Here is a 24,980-nt window from a genome sequence, read left to right on the forward strand (position 1 = left end):
CAGCGGCCGAACTAGGTTTACCTCACCCCTCCTCGGTCTTACTTTAGTCATGAATCGTGTTGGCGTCAGACGTCACACACTAGGATGCGCGTGTACGATAACGTCAATGTGTAAAACGAGGTGTTTTGTATGAAGTGTCCGAAGCGTAATAACGGTTAGTCTTCAGGGCCCGATATACGACGATACCGACCCCGCCGGCGTGGTCGACGATTTCCCTCCATCAGCGTTTATCGCTATCGACCTGCGAGGGTCGATTAATTCTTTCAAATATTTTTCCTCTCAGACGACGCCCTGAGTCGAGGTTCGCGCCCAACTGGGCACCTTCAGGCCTGTTGTCTTCAACGTTGTACCGGGTGAAAGCCTTCAGCGCTCCCCATTTGTCCGGCGAAGTAGTTAATGCCATCTGCGGAAAATCTACAATAAGTCACGTCAAAAAAAAAAACGGTTCATCAGCTTCAGCATCAACCGTTATACGTTCAACAGCTTCACAACCTAATCAACCGTTATGTCAACAGGAAGGCTCAATCGGTCACGACCTGGTCATCAGGCCCATCCCGGACTCGATGACGTCACCGGCCCAGGATGACGAGATGTTCATGGACCCCAGCAGCATGGCGGACATGGTCTCCATCGACACTGGCTTGCCTATTGGTAAGGACGGAGAAAACAGTTGTAAGTTTTATATACCTACATACAGTCATGAGAAATATAATGTATCCACTTTAGGACTCTGTCGCACTAACATATTTGTCATTTAGTGAAACTTACAGTCCAATTTGTCAAAAAAGTTAATGTGACATGGTACCAAAGTGTATACATATTAATGCTAGTGACCGTACATACACTGACCAATTTGGAGATGCCCTTAGAAAAGGTTCAGCACGATCTACTTTAAACCGGCGTGTGTGTATGAAACGATTGATGAATGTGGAGGAAGCAAGAGAAGTGTGTCAGGATCGAAGCAAATAGAGTTCCATAGTATCTGCTTACCTGGGGAGGAAGCTGTAAGTTAACGTGTGTACGTACTGTTAGATAGAAAAGAATCGATCGACCTAATATCGACTGATACATTACTGTACTAACAAACGTCACAACACTAGCTTGCGTACTTTGACAGATCTAATTCTTACCGCGCATTGAGACGATTGTAAAATGTTATCTTATTGAAATATAATCAGTAATATTACTGAACTGGTTGTTCTGAACACGCCGATCTCTCACCAGGTTAAGCAGTCACTAACAAAAACACTTCACTTGCTTCCTGAATATTTGAACATAATCTCAATGTGTAGTGTCAACAGCTCTAGCTGAGGGTTCTCATCCGGTATAGACTACAATCATTAAGTAAACTCGTCTATTCGCCATAAGACACAGCTAGCTATGAAGCATAGTACTTACCTACCAGTAAATTGGGTAGTTTGCTAAATCAAAGGTAAATTATGAAATTGTGATCACTGAATAAAGACAGATCTAAAGGTGACAAAACGTTTTCTTTTTTCTATTTAAGGAACTTAAAATTTATGAATTTTAATTCTAAAATTTAATAATAAGTGCGACATTCTGTCACGTTTTTCTATGACGTCTCGGGTACTTTTGCATACTCGCGTTTTGACGTTTAGTAAAAAGTAACTGATTTGACTAGTTGTAAACTAGCCTATTCTTGCGTTGTGCCGTTTATAAGCAGTGATCAGCTATTATCGTTAATTAAACGTTATATAAATACCTTCACAGAACTATTAATCGACCATTAATTGCTACGTGGCTTTCTATTCTGCATTAGATTGATGTTTAAGATACTATAGAAAGAGGAATAGTGGGTAATAGTGCGCTTACAGACCAGGGGCCTGTTTAATAAAACTTACAATTGTAAATTACAACGACAATTTGGTGTTCATTACGTAGCTAATATGAAACTGCAAAATATTCGTGATCACACACTCCGCAATGTACATCAAATTGTCATTGTAATTTACAATTGTAAGTTTTATTAAACAGGCCCCAGCTCTGGGGGGTTAAAAAGGCTACATCAAAGCAAGTCATCTAAAAAAGCAATATTGCTATTTTGACAGTTGTTTGCATTGCGCACCTGCTTTTATATGCGCGAATGACAAATTTCACTATTGCTTTTTTTAGATGAATTGCTTCGATGTGGCCTCTGTGGTCCAGTGGTTGATCCGGACGCCCCGGGTTTTATTCCCGGTGGGGACATATCACAAAAATCACTTTATGATGCCTGGTTAGGTTAGGACATTACAGAATCATCACCTGATTGTCCGTGCTTCGGAAGGCCAGTTAAGCCGTTGGTCTCAATTACTATTTGAGCCATGTCAGGGGCCTATGGCGGCTTACTCATAATGAAATTAAATGAATTTTATTCTATGCATGGTATTTAGGTTACAAACAGCTGGTTAATAACTCTGACACCAGGGTTGATGAGGTTGGTAATCCACCTAACAAACCTCAAGATAGAAGAAGAACTTAAACATACTCATGTATAATCTGTTTATTCCAGTAAAGAGGAAACGAGAACAGCAAGAGACCCTACAGCGAGCACTGAATGGCGCCCACCACGTCATCATCAAGAGGGACCCCGCCCACGGGGACCACCTCGGCGACTACGGTTAGTATCTACCATAAACACACGCCCGTAACCCCTAACAAGGTGGGTAGAGCCAGAAATAACATGAAGATAACGTACAGTCATGAGCAATATAATGTACCCACTTTAGGACTTTGTCGCACTAACATATTTGACATTTAGTGTGACTTACAGTTCAATTTGCCAAAAGAGTTAATGTGACATGGTACCAACGTGTATACATATTAATGCTCGTGACCGTACAGCCTAGTGTTACGGGTCTGAATCTTGGTTTGGGCTCTAAACCACTGATTTCGCAATGCTGCTGGGCAAAGGCCTCCCCTTATTTTTTCCATTTTTCGCGGTCCTGTGCGTACTCCGGCCAGTCCCTCCGTCTAGGTCCAAGTCTCTTCCGAGATCTACCACGACGCCTGTACCCGTCATGAGGCACCCAATGCGTGACGATCCGTGCCGAGCGCTCAGGGTGCATGCGACAAACATGTTCGGCCCAATCATCCCATCTAAGTGAATTCGACTTTATGAGTTTGAATTCATATTTGATATCGCGTGGTTAACAGGATTTGCCATCCGGACAGCCCCTATTATATGGGACTAACACATAGCTGGCAACGAATACTAAGGGGAGTGATTCAGACCATGATTCTGAGTTGATATCGAGTGGAATTTTCCGTCGCAAAAATATGGAACGACAATAATTTAAAAAGAACGAATCATGGCCTGAATCATCCCTCAACGTTGTCGTTACGATGTCACTAACACCCTATGTGCTAATCAATTTCCCACGTGCATACCAAACCCCCAGGAAGAACACGCGACAAACTTTACCACGGCAATAGTCGATTTGACGTGAATTACCATACATTTACCATAATTGTGTGGTAAACAGCAATCAATTATGAGCTGACAGCAATAAATCAAGAGAACAGTAGCAGAGGCGCATGCCGGACTAAAAAGTCGTCAAGTTCGAGTCGGACTCGGGTGATAAGAGTTCCGCGAAAAGTAGCTAGATCGAATGTAGGTACTCATGTTACAAATTTCTGAGGTAGATATCTGAAATAAATTATTTTTAATTTATTTATAATTTTTAATTAAACACATTTCTAGGTTTTATTTATGACATAGGTAACGACGTTCTTCTTCCAAAATTGTAATTAAACAAAAATAAATTTAATATACCTACTTAACTTTAATACACATGCATAAACTCACGCCTATTTCCCACCGGGGTAAGCAGAGAGTATGGAATTCCATTTGCTTCGATCCTGACACACTTCTCTTGCTTCCTCCACATTCATCAATGTTTTTGTAGGTGTTTTTTTTTTGTATATTACAGAAACGACATGTAACCAAGAGGTCTTAAGTGCAACCAGTTAATTTATTACTTTGCAAGAAACTGATTGGAGTTTTGCCGCTTATTGTAACTATCTTATTTTCTTTAATGGACAAAAAAAATCTGAAATAAATAATTTATTTTAATATAGCCCTTCAAGCCCTTCATAGAGAACCCTAAAAACTAGTTTTCACTCATCACCATGAGTGCGATTCGTCAAAACATCACGTGTTCAGTTGCACACGTGCGCCTGCGCATACAATTACTGCACCGAGATAATAGATTGGCCGATTATTATGATAATACAGATGGTTCCGCGTGAATACCGACACGTAATAGTTTGTTTGTATGGCAAATTATATTTTGACGGAATGGCTTTTGAGTTTTTTTTTCTTTGGCCATGGTAGATTAGTGTAGAGATGAGGCTACAAGCTACAAGTACTTACCTAAATTAAATAAATGCATAATTAATAAGCATTTAAAACTTTTTTAAACTAGCTCTTAAATAAGTAGGTTCTAAAGTTTAAATTCTTATAAATAGATTATCATTGGTGCTAATTCCTGTAGACACCACCTAATTTTATTTTAAGTTACTTCTGTCATTTTCTTATCCGCCGAAAAGGAAAGGGATGGGTATTCGACAAGAATAAAATTTATGAAACACACGTCAATTTTAAGCACAAATTTAAAACAACCCTATAAAAAAAATTGGCTAATAGCCCGACAGAATTAAGTTGACAGCACACGTCAAACGGTTTGCATACCGGCGAGATACCTTTTTGATTCGCCCGGGTTATTCATTCACTCTTAAAATTAAGAGCTGTCAATCATCCTTCCCTTTCCTTTTCGGCGGATAAGAAAATGATAGGTATAAAAGTAATATTAGGAGATGTCTGCAGGAGTCGGGTCCGTTATCGGCCAGTACTTACTTATTCTGATTTAGACGTCTACGTACCTGCTCTAGGTAGGTAGGTGTATGGTTTTTCTAAAGTCAATATTTGACAATACTTACGTAATACTTCTTACTTACTTACTTATGTATGTATATATATGTACTTACGTAATTTATTATGTTTAGCTTGGTAATCCTACTCTTCGTGTGCCTTAGTGGATGTATTTACTTTTGATGTTATTGTGATTCGGATTAAGGTCAGTCGGTCTAAGCGAGTAAGTATTTGTCTACGTGAATCATTATTCGATCCTCACTTTTATCGGCACAGCAACTTACATCGAATATACCAGGAAGTTATATCGAACGGTCTTCGACCAATAGACGCAGTGTATTCTATCTAAGGAGATAAACGTCGCACGGCTATAGGTATAAGCCCTCGATATAATTGGGTCGCGTACTAGCTTCAAGATAAATTATGAAATTCTGTTTACTAAATAAAGACAGATCTAAAACTAACGAAAAACATTTTCTTTTTTCTATTTAACTTATCCTCGTAAGCCCTGGGGTCCTCTGAGAAGGACCAAATAATTGTAGTCATAAAGGCCGAAGGTTTTGAAATAGTTTGTTCTAATAATCAACGAAGGTACTTTTAAAAGTACCAAAACTTTGCCTGTCAATTTAATTCAAACCTTTGCGCCGATTGAGAAAAAAATATTTTGTCTATGAACTAGTTCATTCAATTTCGTGAATAGGTGGCTTTAATAAAAAAGAAATATGTATCACTTGTCGTAATTTGTCTTTTTATTGGTAAAGATGGTGCGCACACGGCGACGAGGTAAAAAAAAATCAAGTTAATAATCGAATTTCGTAGTTTTTCATACACATTATTTTCAGAAATCGCAGGTAATATAATAATCAACAACATGACATAGTTATTTTATCAATTTCGTATCGATATCGTTAGCAATATGAAAGCAAACTTTTTTAGTCCTTTGCAAGGGACTTTAGGTGTCATGTCCGGATATTTTTCAAATACTTTTTTAAATTGTTATATGTGATTAAATCATACCGATATAGACTGACTTGCTTACGTGATCTTATTATTAAAAAAAAACTACCGTCTTCATTTTATTTCCTTTTTCCTTCTAATGATGATCAAAACTGACACCATGAATTAATTTCATTCCTAATAATAAAAACCTAATGTACTTCCAGAGGGACTAATCACAAACTACATCATAAAAACTAAAACTCGTTACTTATTTCATATTTAAATATGTAAGTATATACACATATTTATGACGTACAAATAGGTATGTATGTTAATGAAAAAATACATAACCCTTTATAATAATAATATTTTTCAGATTTTACTAAAAGTAGTGACTTAAACCGGGAGTCCTTCTGGAAGAACTAAAAAAAAAACTTATTTTTTTCAAAAATGTCTTCTATTCATCCTTACATAGGTCTCCACTTAATTTGAACCCGATCGGATAACTCTAACACTTTAAAATTTGTACTTGAAGTGCTCGGCCTTTACGACTACAAAAATTTGGTCCTTTTCAAGGTACCACCGTCGTTTATTACTTCGAAATCGTAATTATGCTTCGGCGTTACGAGGTTAAATCAATATTAATCAAGAAAAACGTAATAATAAGTCCAACATTTTATCACGTTTTTCTATGACGTCACAGTGTGCTTTTTCATACAAATTGCATAGTCATTTCGTGTTTTGACGTTTAGTAAAAAGTAACTGATTTGACTGGATGAAAACTAGCCTACATATTTACGCCGTGCGCAACGCGGTTGCTGAGATTTGTCGTTCACATTACAACCCACACGATAGGATTACTTTTTTGCATTTAATTGAAAAATTTCGATTAGTAAGGCGTCGGAGATATAATAGGTATTTTTGGAAATGTGTGATCTACACCACAAGAAGAAGAAGAAGAAGAAGAAGTACGAAGAAGGCAGACCCCACCATCAGATGGGAATAATAAATGCCAAGGAGAGAGAGAGAGAGTGTGTGATCTAAACCACATCCCGGACATTCCATATAAAAGTCTAACGTGTAAGTGCGAGGCAGTCAGACAATTTAAAACTAAAGTAAGGCTCAGAGGAGTGTCCCTTCTATTTTTTATTCTATGTCTAAACTTTATTTTCGGCTTTTAATAGGTTTGATTATTCCTAGTATAACCATGATGCAAGTGTTTTTATTTGTAGGGCCGAAAGGGATTCCCGTATTTTTTATTTTAACAATGGAATGACAGAGCTTTTCCGTCTGTAAAACATGTCTCTGTAATACCTAATTCCAAATTGGTCAGTGGATTACATCCAGTCGCAAATGGAATTAATGAAATCTTTTTATTGCATTTTATGGACTTACAATGCAAAACTATTACGATTTGAATAGAAATCGCCGAGCCGTGAGTAACCAAGCCAAGTGTAATGTTCAAAATAAAGATTATTCAAATTACAGTGACTTGGGTGGGTGGTACTGAGAATATAAACATGTATTTAGTATTAGGTACACGGTACCATGGTACCAAGGTAAAGTTCGTGGTTACATGTCAGCAAGTTCTGCACGGCTCCGCGGCGCGACTTATATCGAGAGTTTTGACCAATAATCGGTCTATCCATGTAGGTGAAGATCGTAATACAAGATCCCGACGACCCGATTACTCTAGCCACAGAGGCAGCCAATCAGCTCGCGATAACAGACACTTCAGGATCCCAATACCGACCCCGCGCGCGTGTGCGACGGCGCTACGTATTAGCAGCAACTTTTCTAGGCGACCGAGAGACATACTATAACACCTACCTTTTCTTACCCTACTTACTGGGTAACTTAGGGTGGTATTAATAAACCAATCTCAGCTTTGAGACGGCCCTCAAGATCATGTCAATGTGACAGTTCTCATAATAATAAGAATAATCCTTTCCTGACCGTATTCGCCCAAGTAGCAATCAAGAATTGTGATTAAGTCATATATGTCTAAACTTTAGCTAAAGTGAGATTTATCCAAATCAAATAGGACTTATTAGGACTTCATAAATTCATTTCCTTCTTTAATTCTATATAGTTTTCAACAAATCCTACTTTAGATAATTTAGAATACACAAAACCAAGTTAAGTATTCACAAAACTATTTAGTCTTATCTCAGCCTACTGTTAAGTCTACAAGTATTCTTTTACTTTACTCAGATTATTTGAAGCCTCACTTAACACTAAATTGATTTAGTGAAGTATCAGTTTAGTCTTGTAAAGTAAAAATTGATTGCCTAGATATACTTAAGGCAATTTTTATTATTTGTTGCTCCTATACAAGACTGTTTTATTCGTTTTTGACTACAATAAGTAAAACATAAGAAAAGTCTATTCAATGGACGATAAAATCGAAATAGAAGCAAGCAGAAAGATGGATGAAGTCCAAATAATAAAATGATCTGGTGATTTTCGAAGGCAGAATATTAAATACTTACTTACAGAAAATTAACCTGTGATAATGCACATCCCACTGTTTTTGTTAGCGATGCGATATCTTCTTCATTGCCATCATTTTTTTATATCGATTGGTATAACACAATCATTTAATTTTGGCAAAAAAATCGTAAGTTCCTGTTTTTCAAATCCGATCCAGCGTGTGGCGGCCCAGGTACCTACGTCTCGCACAAATCTTCTCAAAAATGACTAAGCTAGTCTAACCTAATCTAAGCGCACGGCAACACTACACCATGAAAAATCGAGTTTTATAGTAAAACCTGCTAAGTTCAAATATAAAATTAGGTACCTATTAGTCTAATAATAAATAAATCCAATCAAAAACATAAATGTGAAATGAGAGCCAAGTTCAATATTATGCAATGCTTTGGTTGTTGACTTCAACGACAAAAGAAGTGAGATCTAAATGGGTGCCAAGTTCAATGGTCAGTCCTGAAATTTATTTATAAGTAACAGTATAACATATCATATCTTCTTATAACATAAATATATTGTAGCCTAAGGTCTGTCTTATTGTAGGTAAGTACATATCCTCGTAACGCGTGGGTCCTTTTAAAAGGACAAATTCAAAACTAAAAGTCGACTTTATAGATATAATACATTTGAATACCTATTAAACTCGTTTAAGATTCACGTTAAGTTAAAAAAAATAAAAAGCCAGTAAAATGGATGTGAGTTGTGTTGTATCGTGGGCGAAAAGCTGACAACCTATCACCGCTAAACACATGTTCCAACTTGCTTACCTACCCTTAAAGTACTTGTCGAATATGGCATCAAGTGGTTTTATGATCACTTAGTGCTCTGCCTACCCCGATATAGGCGTGATTGTATGTTATGTTAAGTTAATCCACATACCTACCACAAAAAGACCGGCTGTCATGAGTTTTGATTACTTACTGATTCTTACATCTATAGTTAGGTACAGGCACTAATTAGGTAATTATGTTAAGCGTTCATAATAGAATCTAATAATTAAAAATTTGCCAGTTTATTATTTTTTCCTTTATATTCATCTAATTACCTATCTTACCAAATACCAAATTTTAACTCTCTAGGATCATCTGGAACTGGGTTAGACTTTTGATTTATAGGTCAGTCAGTCAGTCAATGATAAAAATGAGGATTTTTGTACATTAATATCTAAATAACCGTTTGAGATAAGCTTATGAAATTTAGAACACTTATATGTATCTCACAAGTCTCAATATATGAGCCAAATTTACGATACGATACGATACGATTTGATACGTTTATGTAAAATAGTTTTTGATTTATGAGGGGGTCAAAAGTGGCTGCAAATGGTTCGTGTAATATTACACACGGTGCGGCTCGCCAGTTCTATTTCTTGAACTTGGCTTAACACGCTACCGCGTGTCTAGATACTTTTCTTTCTTCTTTCATTCTTTCTTTTAATAATTTTAAAAATGTACCTATTTTTAACTAAGCTTTATTCACAATCATAAACAAAACATATCTATTTTAAGTTTTGTGTATGGTTAAATGCATTTAAAGTGGGCATTAGATTCGATTCCTTTATTTTTTTAGCTTGATAAAGTCAACGGGAGTTACATAGATGATTCTGGCCTTTTTTAACAATAATGTTTTTGGTGGGCTTAGAAACTACCGCGCACACACACGACGTTAATCAAATTGCAAGGGTTCTTCGTATATACAATATTCAACGGATACTCGTAAATTTTTACAATAATCACATTGTTTCCGTTGGCAATTAGAAGCGCGGTGATCGTACCTACTTTGCGTCAGCGAACCATGTAGGTACCTATGAGAATGTATGCGCGGAGACTCATTAGCAAATTGAGTTTATGTTTGTTAGTTCCAATTGCGATAAATATTAAATAATTAAGTAAATCACATTCCTATCCAAGTAAGAACTCAGCATAACAATATTTTTTATCTTCCACGAGTCGAAAAACTTACCTCTCAAACAAACATACTTTCCATAGGTTTTAAAAGCTTGTTCGATTTTAATTGTTACTTGTTACATAGATGATTCTGGCACAAAATAAACAAACATGATTTTACGACATTACTTTACTAAATCAAAATAGAGGATCACTTAAGACATAAGAGTTTTAAGTAGGAATTCACTAAATACTTTTTGTCTTAAGTTGGTATACTCCTAGACAATTGAAGTAAAATTTATCTTAACTAGTACTTGATGAAGTGCAACTTGACTTTACTTTTCTAAACTGATTCTTACGAAATCAATTGTTTCTAAAGTCTTACTTCATTTAGAAAAATATTACTTAACGCCATTTTGCACTTACAGGAAGAAAACATGTAATATTTTTTTGACAATATTATCGTCAAAAACTGAAGTAAATTAATATATATCTCTGTTGTAGTAACAATTACTGCGTTCAGCTGTCACATATTAATACAAAATGAATTTCTCTATACTATATGTCACCATTTTTTTTATTTGCTGAATAATCAATCCAAATTTTATTATTATTTTTCTGGTATATTAAAGGCCCTTCTGTTTTTTAACACTTTCTATCGATTTTACACGAGAAACAATCATGCGTTTATAATTTCCTGTATGTAAAACGGCAGAATAACCTTTTGTTAAAACAACTTAACAAATATTTTAGACGCCATTTTCTTACAGACTTCATTTCTTGTGTTAATGTAAATGTTCGCCATTATATTCTAAAATAAAGACGCGTGAAGTAAAAATCGTTTTAGTATGACCTGAAGTTTTACTTCGTTAAGTTACAATTGACTCAGTGCAATTCAATCCTATAGTCTTAACTAAGTATTGTAGATATCTTCAAGTATACATTTTTGGTATTAAGTGATACTACAAGAATTCTAAGTTTAGAATACACAAGAACATTGTCTAAAGTAGGGTTTAAGTCTGACTTAACGTTGTCTTAAGTCTGTCTTGTATAAGAGTTAAAGTATGTGCCCACTTTTACTAAACTGTATCTTCAAGACATCTTGAGGGATATCTTGGAGACATATAAGACTTATCCAAGACAAGGGCTTGATTTAGTCTACTTGCCTTCAAGATATCTACAATTCTCTTTTAAGACAATCGGTTGCTACTTGGGCGGCCACAGCGACTCGACAACTAATGAGAGCGTCGTTCTCATATAAAAACAGGGACTTGAGCATGATAATGAGGGCAGTCTCAGCTGAGATTAGTTTATTAATACCACCCTTAGATATCCACTGTGATAATGGCCCCGATTCCTGCAGACACATCTTATTTTATTTTAAGTTATACCTGTCATGTTCTTATCCGCCGAAAAGGAAAGGGGCGGATGATTGACAACTTTAAAAAATGAATGAAATACCCGAACGAATAAAATATGCCTCTCGCCCATATGAAAGAAAGAAAAGAAAGAAACATTTATTACTACATTTATATCAACCCCTTTTGACGTGTGCTGTCTTAATTCTGTCGGGTTATTGGCCAATTTAAAATTTTGGAAGGGTCTTTTAAATTTCTGTCTAAAATTGACGTGTTCTATAAATTTTATGCCTGTCGATTACGTGTCCCTTTCTTTTTCAGCGGATAAGAAAATGACAGGTAGGTTTACCTGATTCCAGTACACACCATCTATTAAGTTATACCTAACTTAAATTAGATAAAATTAAATATAACTTAACTAAGGTATAACTTAAAATTATTTAAGTTAGGTAATTAATCTAATTTTCTAATTTTATTTTAAGTTAGGTATAACTTAAAATAATTTAAGTTAATTATAACTTAAACTATAATTTAAGTTAGGTATAACTTAAAATAAAATTAATTAGGTGTGTACTGGAATCGGCACCAATAACAACCGTATGCTTTGTCCTCAGCCTTCATGGAACCGGACCAACTGGCAAGGAAAGTGCGCAACAAGCGATCAACCGAGGTGCACCGGCGACGGAAGAGGGACGCCCCCTACGTCATCTACCCTGAGATACTCGTCATCGTCGACTATGATGGCTACAGGTAGTATACCATAACTTAAGCTCACGACCATATCCCAATGGGGTAGACAGAGGTACATCCATTGTAAGATAAACTAAGTACACCTCACAGAGCTTTCTGTTAGACCAATGTGATAGGTGGTGAGTGGTGAGCCGTATCGCCGTCTATAATAAATATAAATAGCATATATATACGCCTTCCCTCAATTAACCGGAGGGGGTATGGAGCATACTCCACCTCGCTGCTCCACTTGCGGTGTTTTTAACGGCTAATAGCCGGGATTAACGGCTTAACGGGCCATCCGAAACACGGAAGCCCAGTGTGCGCGTGGAAAACGCAAAAGAACGCAAAGGAGACCTGGCGACGCTCGTTTATAAGCTACAGAGGCAGCAAAAGACCGCAAGGAATGGAAATCTGTTATTCGAGCTCTACATCCCAACAGGGGATAAAAGGAGTAGAAGAAGTGCGCATGTTGGCCCTGGAAGTCACGTCCCACTGCTGGGTACAGGCCGCCCCTCAATCAACCGGAGGAGGTATGGAGCATACTCCACCACACTGCTGCAATGCGGGTTGGTGGAGATGTTTTTACGGCCGGGCCCAACGGCTTAACGTGCCCTCCGAAGCACGGAATCATCTTACTTTTTCGGACAATCAGGTGATTCAAGCCTGAAAAGTCCTTACCAAACAAAGGAGTCTCACAAAGTGATTTCGACAATGTCCCCATCGGGTATCGAACCCGGACCTCCAGATCGTGAGCCTAACGCTCTAACCACTAGACCACGGAGGCTGTCAAATTAATTGTTAATCCTGTAACTATTTTTTTTCTATTTAACCATATCTTAGTGAGACTCTGATCTTCTTATACCAATGTTATTTAAAGCCTTAATAATAATTTAGATTAATTTGTCTTATAGGGCCTCTACGTGTTGGCTTCGGCCCCACGTACGCCTTCCAAAAGTCCGGGACTCCATATTCCCGAGACATGGAAATGACATACAAAAATATTTAAAAAAAATATACTTAATAAAAAAAATCTAATTGTTCCCAGATTGCATGGCGGTGACAACGTACAGATAAAGAGATATTTTGTATCTTTCTGGAACGGCGTCGACCTCCGATACAAGCTGCTCAAGGGGCCCAGGATAAGGATATCCATCGCTGGTATCATTATATCCAGGGTAAGTGTAACATTTTCTGTCTCTCTCTAATTCAAAACCATGGAGGATAAAACCTAGAAGCTCAAATGTTCGCGGCAGCACTGTTGAGCTTACTTAAATTACTCATCATCTACTAAGCGTAACCCCGTTATTTCACAGGGTCCGCTAACCAAACACTTCAGGACCCCGATACCGACCCCACCGGCGTGGTCGACGATTTCCCTCAATCAGCGCTTATCGCTATCGACCCGCCAGGGTCCATTAATTCTTTCAAATATTTTTCCTCTCAGACGACGCCCTGAGCCGAGGTTCGCGCCCAACTGGGCACCCTCAGGCCTGTTGTCTTAAACGTTGTACCGGGTGAGAGCCTTCAGCGCTCCCCATTTGTCCGGCCAAGTAGTTAATGCCATCTGCGGCAAATCTACAATAAGTCACGTCAAAAAAAAAAAAGCTGTCGACCCGCCAGGGTCCATTAATTCTTTCAAATATTTTTCCTCTCAGACGACGCCCTGAGCCGAGGTTCGCGCCCAACTGGGCACCCTCAGGCCTGTTGTCTTAAACGTTGTACCGGGTGAGAGCCTTCAGCGCTCCCCATTTGTCCGGCCAAGTAGTTAATGCCATCCGCGGCAAATCTACAATAAGTCATGTCAAAAAAAAAACGCTTGCCGGTTTTTTACGGACGACGAATTTTTTAGCGACTGCCTGTCTGACCTTCCAATCCGCGAAGGGAAAACCAGCTCAATAAATGTTAGGTCTCATAAGTAATATGGGTTTCTTCACGATGTTTTCCTTCACCGCTGAGCACGTGATAATCGAAAAAGAAGTAAAGTAGAGCAACTTCAGGTTTAGTGACGTCAGCGGGGGTGCTCGGTTGGTATACTGTCTCTTCTGCTTTCTAGCTACAAAGTTCAAAATTAAAGAAGGTTGGAGACTAAACCAACTATTTGAAAAGGAGTTCTATACACAACATATATGAATAACATTATTATGAACGTCATTAATAACGAAAGCATCATATGATCATATAATTTTCGGTGGATGCCCTCGATTTCTCCTGGATCCCATCAACAGATCCTGACCTGGTGAAAATGGGAACACTTCGGAAGTGAAATCCGTCTATAATTTACGGAAATATCGGTGAACATACATAAAAAGAAATATAATACATAGACGAATTGAGAACTTCCTCCTTTTTTCAAGTCGGTTAAAAATACATTATTATTTTATTAAATGTTAATTAACTAATCCATGCATGAATTATAAATTCGGCTGACTATTTTGCTAACTATATAGATTTTACGATTATCTATGGAAATACATTTTGATATAGGTATATTATATACCTACTTAAATAGTTAAACAAATCACTCCTATTAGAACAACATTAAAGCGAAACTTGTTCTTTAAATAAAAGAATAAAATAAATAAATTTGCATACCATTATTTTATTAATCAACAAATTTATAAAGGCCATTTTACATGAATCACTTAGGTATTTTAAAGAGTATTTTTATGTGTTTGATGTGAGTTTGAAATTCACCATCTCATCAGTTTCCAAGCACAATTCTTCTAATAAAGTCTTCTTCGGTTTAGGGTAGCCTTCTAATATTGTTTCAAGCATGTCGGATGAAATTCTTTTGCGTCTCCTAAAATAAAAAAAAATATACATAGGTACGTCACATATAAACAGCCTATACGAGTTTGCGTAGGTACCACGCTGCTCCACTGCGGGTTGGTGGTGTCTTGGCCAGATCGTAGAATTGATCATTTCATGATGTGGTCGATCATTTCATGATGTGGTCGATCATTTCATGATGTGGTCGATCATTTCATGAAATGGCTAATCAGTGAACACAAAACGTTTAACGATATGAGCAACTAAACGCATGATTACTTCATGATATGGCCAAACGTTGGCAATCATATCGTAAAATTAGTAACATTATCCACCGGTAGTGGCGCTGGTGTCGATTATACTTAAAACTTGATTGATATTACAATCGATGAATAAATGTAATTGTACAATTTTCCATATCGAATAGGTACGTAATTTTGAACCTAAGAAATAAATCGACTATTCGCATTTTTATTACACCACATAACATGGACGCCGCCTGCATAACACAGTTTCACTTCTTCCACACTCATCAAAGACTCCATGCATGCTCGCCGGTTAAGAGTACTCTATCTGACCCTTCCTACCACCTATCTACTTTTAAGTTTTTGAAATGTGATATGTGTTCCAAATTCATCGAAAGGGGGGGGGGGGGGGGTTTACCTTTTAGCCCTGAACTTATATCCACATGTACTCGGTTGCTTAGCCAATAAAAAATGCAAAAAAGATACAACACGCCATTCGACCGCAGACTTTCGTACCTATTAAATAATTCAATCACATTACAATTATTACCGCATATTATCATATTGATTGGACATTTAGGTTAAAATATGCGTGTGATAAGGATCAGTTTAGGGCGGACATTCATTAATTCAGCTTGTAAACTAGTTCTGTCCTTCACTTACAATAAGTGCAAGAAAGAGAAGGAGCTAGTTAAAATCCTGGGGGGGTTATTTGACATTTGCGCATGTAAAAGTAAGTGCGCAATGCAAAGAAATGTCAAAAAGCAATATTGCTTTCTTAGATTAATTGCTTCGATGTGGCCTTTTTAGCCCCCCTGTCGTGTTTCCAGTTCCTCATCTACAATATTGTTAACTTACATACACACACACCTGGCCTGGAACCTGACAGGGCAACAGTAACTGTCAGTACTATTAAAAGGCGGAGGACAGGAGTCCTAGTACGGCTTTGAAATAGACTACCCTGGGCGCCATCCCATTAGCGTCAGAGTACTGCGGGCGGAAGGAAAGGGGAAACCACGGTTCTATTTTTCCCTAAAAAAGTAGCAGCGAAAATGCGACAAGAGCGTGACTCTTAAATTAGTGATGATGACATACACACATAGGTACATAAACACACGCCAATAATTCCTGTAGAGTGGAAAAAGAAATAGGTACCTGTATTCCCTCAAAAGTTTGTCATGTTCGCCCAATATAGCCTTTTTCTCCTCAGCACTGACAACTTCCTTAGAGTCCTTCAATGTGGCCAGCTTCTTCTCTAGATTGTCAATTGTTTTCATTATTTCTTCAATTTGGCATTTGGCTGCGGCACTGGTTGGTGTTGCTGTCAGCCCTTTGAGGGTTACTTCTGCTGTTCTTAGGGTCTCTGTAGTCTTGGATAGGTTCTCTGTTAGGACTTTCATCTGGGCATCATAGTCTGAAAAATATTTAACTTTTAATAACATACATAACAGCCTATATACATTCCACTGCTGGGCAAAGGCCTCCCTTCAATCAACCGGAGGGGGTATGGAGCATACTCCACCACGCTGCTGCACTGCGGGTTGGTGGAGGTGTTTAAATTTTAATATTTAAATTTATTTATATAAGTACCCAATTACTTACTTAATATAGGTATTTAATTAATCATTACCTATACTTAGGTATACCTAATTTAAATAGAAAAAATAGCAATAAATATAATATTTAAGTAAGTAGTAAGTAGTGGTAAGGACTATTCAGGCTTGAATCACCTGATTGTCCGAAAAAGTAAGATGATTCCGTGCTTCGGAGGGCACGTTAAGCCGTTGGTCCCGGCTATTAGCCGTAAAAACACCTCCACCAACCCGCAGTGGAGCAGCGTGGTGGAGTATGCTCCATACCCCCTCCGGTTGATTGAGGGGAGGCCTGTGCCCAGCAGTGGGACGTATATAGGCAGTTTATGTTATGTAAGTAAGTAGGTACCTAGATAAAGTAGTAAGGAATAATTTTAGGACCTCACAAACTCAATTTCTGTTGAAAAATAACGCAAAGGAAAGGAAATTTTATTGCCTGACATAAAATTGAGTAGCATTATATTTACATGACTATTTAGCATATTATACGTGTTACCTTGTACATCACTGTCTCCTTCGACTTTATCAGTTTGTATGGCAGCGTAAACTTTCTGTTTTCCATACAATTTACATTTTATTTTGCCACTTTCGCTCAAAGCGTCCAATGCTTTTTGCACGACGCCTTTTGTGTATGCACCACGCAAGTTCACTGTCACATCTGCACATGAATACGGTCTGTTTGTGTCCGTTAAGTATTTTAGAATTGCATCGCTAGCCATTTTTGTAGTTTTTGCAGATAAAGATTTCGTAAAAACAAAATAAACAAAGGTTTCGTAACAATTTTTCTAAAATGCCGCCAGAAATTCCATTTGACAGTTTTCTGGTTTAGTGATGTGCGTAGGATTATTTTCTCGATTCAGCAAAAAGTATAATCGATATTTTGTCAACATTTCAATTTTTAGGCGGTTAGTTGTAGGGTTAAACGTCAAAAACATTAAAATAAATCAGAGTAGTAATTTATATATCGCAATCGTGGCGTTTTAAAAGAAGTCATAAAACTGATGGTTCTTCAAAAACATCAAAAATAATTTTATTGGTATCAGTTTGTATAAATTATGAACACCTGCAATATTTATAAGTCCCAAATAAATCCTTTAATTGTTTTATTAAACATAAAACGGCAGAAACCACACGGCGAGTGGACATAAAATGAGATAAACACGACAGAAGAAACTAGTTTTGTTTCTATGTTTAGGAAATTCGCAATGTTTCAAGGTTGTGAAAGTTACGTCAACATCCAATCACGTTTCTACTAGTCGTTACTTGCACGTGATCTTTTTTATTATGACTTTGATTTCTTTTGCTTTACGTTGAAAATCAACATAACATAACATAACAAATACTTTATTGCACAAACAGGAAAAAACAAAATACAAAACAAAAGAGAAATAGAATTAACCTGCCACGTCTACAATAATTATTGTTTTTTTTTTTACAACGGTGTTACTTTTCGTTTACAGGGCCGTGATGCGACACCATACCTCGAAAGAAACCGCGTAGGACGCGATGCTATAGACTCGGCGGCCGCGCTCACTGACATGGGCAAGTATCTATTCAGGGAGCGCAGGCTGCCGGTCTACGACATCGCAGTCGCTATCACCAAGTAAGTGCCTCTTTAACAGAGTAACTACAAATAAGACAAAATCAAATTAGACATACTAGTGCATTGTGTTATATCTTTTTTGTATGAAGAACTTAACTTGGTTTCAAATAATTTTTATAGAGGATATTACAAAATAATTCATAATAACATCATTTTATAATTACTTAATAATAGTGAATTCACGGCTACAGAGGAAAATAAATTTTGATGTTAAAATCTCAAAGCGCTGACAGAATCATATGACGTAATAATCAGAATATGTTGTAAAAGTGTATCAACACCGGAATATAAACTTAAAACACGGTTCAAAAAAATGTTCTATTTATAATAACGAAACTTAATTTCCCCTTGGCCTAATATTATTATCTAGCTCAATCACTTCAGATATTTATTGTTTTTAAAGCTTTCACATATGGATCTGTTCAGGTAAGGAGGTAAGTACACATTTGACATTGAATTTAGCGCCATTATTCCAAGCTTAATTGACCGATAAAAATTGTTTAAACATTACACTTAAAATACTTAAGGTATTCCACGGTCAAACAGCCGAATGAAGATACCAAAACTAATTTGACCAACAGGTATGACATGTGCCGACGTCGCAAGGGTGGTCGCTGTACAAAAGGCACCGCTGGTAAACACAAGTTCTCATAGGATTGGTATTGACGAGTTCGGCATTTAACAGAAGCTTGTGGAAATATTAATTTGGCTTAATAATTTTAATGTATGAGGTAAAGGATTTGGTAATGGCGCTGAATATGTTATGAGAGTTTTTTACACAATCACAAACACACAGTATTAGCACGAAATATAGGCCACCTTAAACGATCAATATTTTTATTTGAAATCTTAGAGACTCTTTGATTTCAGGTTTGTATGAATATTGAACATTAAGGTCGGGCCAACATTATTTTTACAATTCAAAAGCATGTTTATCTCATTTTAATATCAATATTTTAATGGAATAAATGTGTTGTCAGGCCACGTTTTATTAATGTTTAGGTCGATACATTGTGAGGAAATGTTGTTTTCAGTTTATTGAGTTATGTATTTCCAACCCTTTCAGACTAGACATGTGCAGGAGGCAATTTGCGAACGATGCGTGCAATAGAGGGACCGCAGGTAGGCGTGTGTCAAGACCTAATGATTCCTCACGCACGCCTTACTCTTTTCATCAAAGTCCCTCACCTTTTTGTACACAAATTTTACTTGGGATTATCCACCCGATACCTTTATCCGAATCCGTCATCTCATGTTCGCACCTTGTGAATAATATTCTGTCTCTTTTGTCTTCTCTTCTTGCTCATTGTAAATTATCTGTGAACTATACTTGTAGTTATGTAAATAATGTATCCTTTATGTAGAATCGTTATCCAATGTTCATGTCATATTTTCGATATGTGTTTAAATATCATTAGAAAAAACATTATTTAATTTAACAGTACCTATTTTTATTATTTTCTAGATACCTAGCTGATTTCTTCAACTACTTTTTTCTTCTGTACGCTCGTAATGTAACAATTTAATTAATATTTTATTTTCAAAATTCTTAGTTCTTACAAGGGAGTTAGCTAAACGTAGAAAAAAAGGTAAACTAGCATGTCTTTCGAAATAGATAAAACTTACATGCATGATAAAATTGGTAGAAATTCGATACCTATTTCCTTTCATTTGTTGTAAAGGATGTTTCATTCGCATTTCGCAATAAAATTGACTTGCATGCCACCGAGGTTGACTTAAAAGTTCACTTGATCGTCTGTAACCTTACGATTAGTAAGAAAGTTGCGTAAATTAATTACGAGACTGGTTGACCCTACCTTACATGAAGGTACATCAGGCTATTTTAATTGGCAACCTTTATACGCAATCAACAAAAAATTGAGTAGCGATTATTATTAGTCGAGAAAATTAATGGTACAACAGCACTACGATTTAAAAAATATGAAAAACAAGCATGCAATAACCTCGTAAGCCCTGGGGTCCTCTGAGAAGGACCAAATAATTGTAGTCATAAAGGCCGAAGGTTTTGAAATAGTTTGTTCTAATAATCAACGAAGGTACTTTTAAAAGTACCAAAACTTTGCCTGTCAATTTAATTCAAACCTTTGCGCCGATTGAGAAAAAAAATATTTTGTCTATGAACTAGTTCATTCAATTTCGTGAATAGGTGGCTTTAATAAAAAAGAAATATGTATCACTTGTCGTAATTTGTCATTTTATTGGTAAAGATGGTGCGCACACGGCGACGAGGTGAAAAAAAATCAAGTTAATAATCGAATTTCGTAGTTTTTCATACACATTATTTTCAGAAATCGTAGGTAATATAATAATCAACAACATGACATAGTTATTTTATCAATTTCGTATCGATATCGTTAGCAATATGAAAGCAAACTTTTTTAGTCCTTTGCAAGGGACTTTAGGTGTCATGTCCGGATATTTTTCAAATACTTTTTTAAATTATTATATGTGATTAAATCATACCGATATAGACTGACTTGCTTACGTGATCTTATTATTAAAAAAAAACTACCGTCTTCATTTTATTTCCTTTTTCCTTCTAATGATGATAAAAACTGACACCATGAATTAATTTCTTTCCTTATAATAAAAACCTAATGTACTTCCAGAGGGACTAATCACAAACTACATCATAAAAACTAAAACTCGTTACTTATTTTATATTTAAATATGTAAGTATATACACATATTTATGACGTACAAATAGGTATGTATGTTAATGAAAAAATACATAACCCTTTATAATAATAATATTTTTTTAGATTTTACTAAAAGTAGTGACTTAAACCGGGAGTCCTTCTGGAAGAACTAAAAAAAAAACGTATTTTTTTCAAAAATGTCTTCTATTCATCCTTACATAGGTCTCCACTTAATTTGAACCCGATCGGATAACTCTAACACTTAAAAATTTGTACTTGAAGTGCTCGGCCTTTACGACTACAAAAATTTGGTCCTTTTCAAGGTACCACCGCACCGTCGTTTATTACTTCGAAATCGTAATTATGCTTCGGCGTTACGAGGATAAGGCGGGAATTTTTAACTTGTTGTCAGAATACCTATTTTGTTTTTGTATTTTTGATACTAAATTAATAAAATTGCATGCAATTTATTAACTGCACTAAGGTAGGTATTACAATAAAGGAAAATTTTAAGGTTAAGGGGTTCTATTACGAAAACTAACTTTATGTGAAGAAACATGTTGCATGGGAATGCTTTAAATGTTATTTTGCATGACTAACTAAGTTTGTGTAGTACTAATCTGTAGCACTCTCCTAGTACATCATCATTATACTGTCGTAAGTACCTACATATTCAATATTTCCTATATCTTAAGTACAATAATTAATTATTTCTATTTTAAAGTCAATAATAAATAAACTGCTTACCACACTTAAATATATGTGGGACAGATTATTAAATCCCGCTCTTATAAATATTACGTATTTACGATAAAAAATATGTGCTTTCGTAGATTTTATTATTGGCTTCATTAATTATATTTACTAACTATTAAACTGTCAAGAATGGACGAGTTTTTAAGCGCCTGAAAGAAATATTAAAGCAAAGAGACGTTATAAATGTAATAAGTGTTATAAAACTCGAAGGCGGTTATAAGTGACCTGCTTACTCATTTAATTTGTGTAATAAGTACATACATAAAGATAAAAATATTAAAATAATAGCCATACTAGGCGCACTACAAACTTATATTAAACGTTTAGTTAAAAGTATTTCATAATTTATCTTTGACCTAGAAAGCTACCCAATTAAAATATTCTTGACAGTTTATTAGTAATATATTCTATATTATTTAAACTTCTATCCAAATGTATCCATCCACCCTACCATCTTCTGAACGCCTCATGTAAGTACTAAAATAGTTCTCTACTACCCTCCTATACAAACTAAGTCCCTACCTGCTTCTATACCTAAGCATTACAGTCGTGTTATGGTAGGCTGCGATCAGAAACTTATAAATAGCAATTATATATGAGTATTTTGTGTCTCACTCTCATTCAGCGCTTATCGCTATCGGCCCACTAGGGTCGTTTCATTGTTTTACGCTCTGACCCGAGGTTCGCGCCCTGGGCACCCTCAGGCCTGTTGTCTTAAAACGTTCTACCGGGTGAGGGCTCTCAGCGCTCCCCATTTGTCCGGCCAAGTAGTTAATGCCATCTGCGGAAAATCTACAATAACTCACTTCAAAAAAAGTTTCATTGTTTCCAATATAAACCCGCTCAAACGACGCCCTGAGCAGAGGTTTGGGCCCAACTATGTACCCTCAAGTTCTCACCATCTTTAAGAGCCACGCTCTTCTCGGTGTTGCATATTCATGCTACTTTGTTTTGGGAAAAATTGGGCAGGAAACCACTGCCCTCTTGCCTTCCGCCCCCACTCTGTCTGACGCGAGTGAAATGGCGCCCAGAGTAGTCTATTTCAAAGCCGTACTAGAATTCCTGTCCTCCGCTCTGTCAGGTTCCAGGTGACTTTCCCTGTGACTTGCCCCAAGCCCTAGCACGTAATTTTTTGAAGCAGGTGAGAGCCCTCAATGCTCTCCATTTGTCCGGCCAAGTAGTTACTGTCATCTGAAGCAAATGCAATGAGTCACGTCAAAAAAATATCTCTCCGCTTTGGCGGAAATGGAAATCCACCCTTACTTAGGAAGAACATAATTAGTAGGTAACTATGAAAACCACTGACGTCCAAGGTCTAGTGATCCACCTCGCAACCCACACGAGAGAAGAGACCTATAAAAATATATAAAAAATAAAGATCTTTTTTCCACCATTCATTAAGCCATTCACCCCCAAAGATCGCACCGCCAACACGACATCACCCCCTTCAATTTGCAACTAAGTCGACCTCCCACCCCCAGGGTTTGCGTATGTGGGCGGCGCGTGTGTGGTGAACAAGCGACTGGAGAAGGTGAACTCTGTGGCCATAATTGAGGATACAGGTGGCTTCTCTGGCATCATCGTTGCTGCCCATGAAGTTGGTCATTTGTAAGTGTTTTACCTACACACCTAGATGTTTAAGTTTTTGCTTTTTATTAGGTACACTCCGTGCTTCGGAAGGCACGTTAAGCCGTTGGTCCCGGCTGCATTTGCAGTCGTTAATAACCATCAATCCGCACTGGGCCCGCGTGATGGTTTAAGGCCCGATCTCCCTATCCATCCAGAGGGAAAGCCCGTGCCCCAGCAGTGGGGACGTTAATGGGCTGATTAGGTATACTAATTAGAAAACTAGGCTGTTACGTTCCTACGGTACTTATTTATAACTGGGAATTGTTTACCGACATGAATATGAGTATACAGAGTGTATTGACATCGTAACGAAAATTTTGAGGGATGATTCAGACCATGATTCTGAGTTAATATCAAGTGTTTTTTTTTATTTTTTATTATTTTCAATTCTGATACTTTTGCGATGGAAAATTCCATTTGATATTAACTCAGAATAATGAGCTGAATCATCCCCCTCAGTATTTGTTACGATGTCACTTAAACCCTGTACAAGTATATACAAGTAGATAGGGTGTTAGTGACATCGTAACAAATACTGAGGGGGATGATTCAGACCATGACTCTGATTTGAAATCAAGTGGATTTTCCCGTCGGAGAATTCATGAAAATTTTAGTGTTTTATTAAATCTCAGAATGATGGCCTGAACCAACCCTCAAACTTTTCGTTACGATACCACTAACACCTGTATATATGTTTTCTGTATGGCGTCATACCTCTGAAAATATAGTACAAATATTAAACATAAGTATCATCTTACTGCCCCTATCCCACTCGTAAGTGGGGTCGGCATAACATGCATTCTTGTTGCTGTTTTAAAACAGTAGACATACATTATATATGTACGGTCACGAGCATTAATATGTTTACACTTTGGTACCATGTCACATTAACTTTTTTGACAAATTGAACTGTGAGTCTCACTAAATGTCAAATATGTTAGTGCGACAGAGTCCTAAAGTGGGTACATTATATTGCTCATGACTGTACTGAAATTTGACATCTCGCTAAAAAGTGTATAATGAATGTCCTAACCAAAGCAGGGAAAACAAACTGATATTTGTAATGCGTGTACCGGGGTTTCGGGGACCTCCGCCAACCCAACCCATCCGAGATTCACTTTGATTAAACTTCACCCATATACCACAGACTAGGCGCAGTCCACGATGGCAGCCCTCCACCGTCGTACCTCGGCGGGCCCGGCGCGGAGAAGTGCCGGTGGGAAGACGGCTTCATCATGTCCGACCTGAGACACACCGAGAAAGGGTTCCGCTGGTCACCCTGCAGCGTGCAGAGCTTCCATCACTTCCTTAAGTAAGTATAATATTAGCACATGTTTTAATGACAGGCAGATGTATGGAGAATTAACTATTCACCGCGATTTCGTTCGCGTGAAACCCCACTATTAATTCTTCTTCTATCGTATGGGTTGTGTTGTGGATTACCAACCTCA

At 37.0% G+C, this 24,980-nt stretch overlaps 2 protein-coding genes across 8 annotated transcripts in view; one reads left to right on the forward strand and one right to left on the reverse strand.

Moving 5' to 3' along the window:
- Positions 1-24,980, forward strand: part of LOC126376487 (A disintegrin and metalloproteinase with thrombospondin motifs 16) — a 196,654-nt gene that overhangs the window by 165,857 nt on the left and 5,817 nt on the right. For 5 of the 7 annotated variants that reach the window (XM_050023904.1, XM_050023902.1, XM_050023903.1 and 2 more), the window contains 8 exons: positions 516-672; positions 2,513-2,620; positions 12,158-12,293; positions 13,321-13,450; positions 18,342-18,484; positions 19,551-19,606; positions 23,382-23,508; positions 24,677-24,841. In XM_050023904.1, the coding sequence (XP_049879861.1) occupies positions 516-672; positions 2,513-2,620; positions 12,158-12,293; positions 13,321-13,450; positions 18,342-18,484; positions 19,551-19,606; positions 23,382-23,508; positions 24,677-24,841 (1,022 nt within the window). Of the gene's footprint in view, positions 1-515; positions 673-2,512; positions 2,621-12,157; positions 12,294-13,320; positions 13,451-18,341; positions 18,485-19,065; positions 19,119-19,550; positions 19,607-23,381; positions 23,509-24,676; positions 24,842-24,980 lie in introns of all 7 variants that reach the window. The other 2 variants (XM_050023905.1, XM_050023906.1) reach the window with 2 other exon arrangements.
- Positions 14,855-19,890, reverse strand: LOC126376703 (homologous-pairing protein 2 homolog). Its single transcript, XM_050024257.1, has 4 exons — positions 19,673-19,890; positions 17,378-17,539; positions 16,445-16,703; positions 14,855-15,075 (listed from the first exon to the last, which is right to left on the reverse strand). Exons 1-4 carry the CDS (start codon positions 19,731-19,733, stop codon positions 14,940-14,942), a joined length of 618 nt encoding a protein of 205 aa, XP_049880214.1. The 5' UTR covers positions 19,734-19,890; the 3' UTR covers positions 14,855-14,939.

This window comes from Pectinophora gossypiella, chromosome 21, assembly GCF_024362695.1.
Source record: "Pectinophora gossypiella chromosome 21, ilPecGoss1.1, whole genome shotgun sequence".
Taxonomy (NCBI): domain Eukaryota; kingdom Metazoa; phylum Arthropoda; class Insecta; order Lepidoptera; family Gelechiidae; genus Pectinophora; species Pectinophora gossypiella.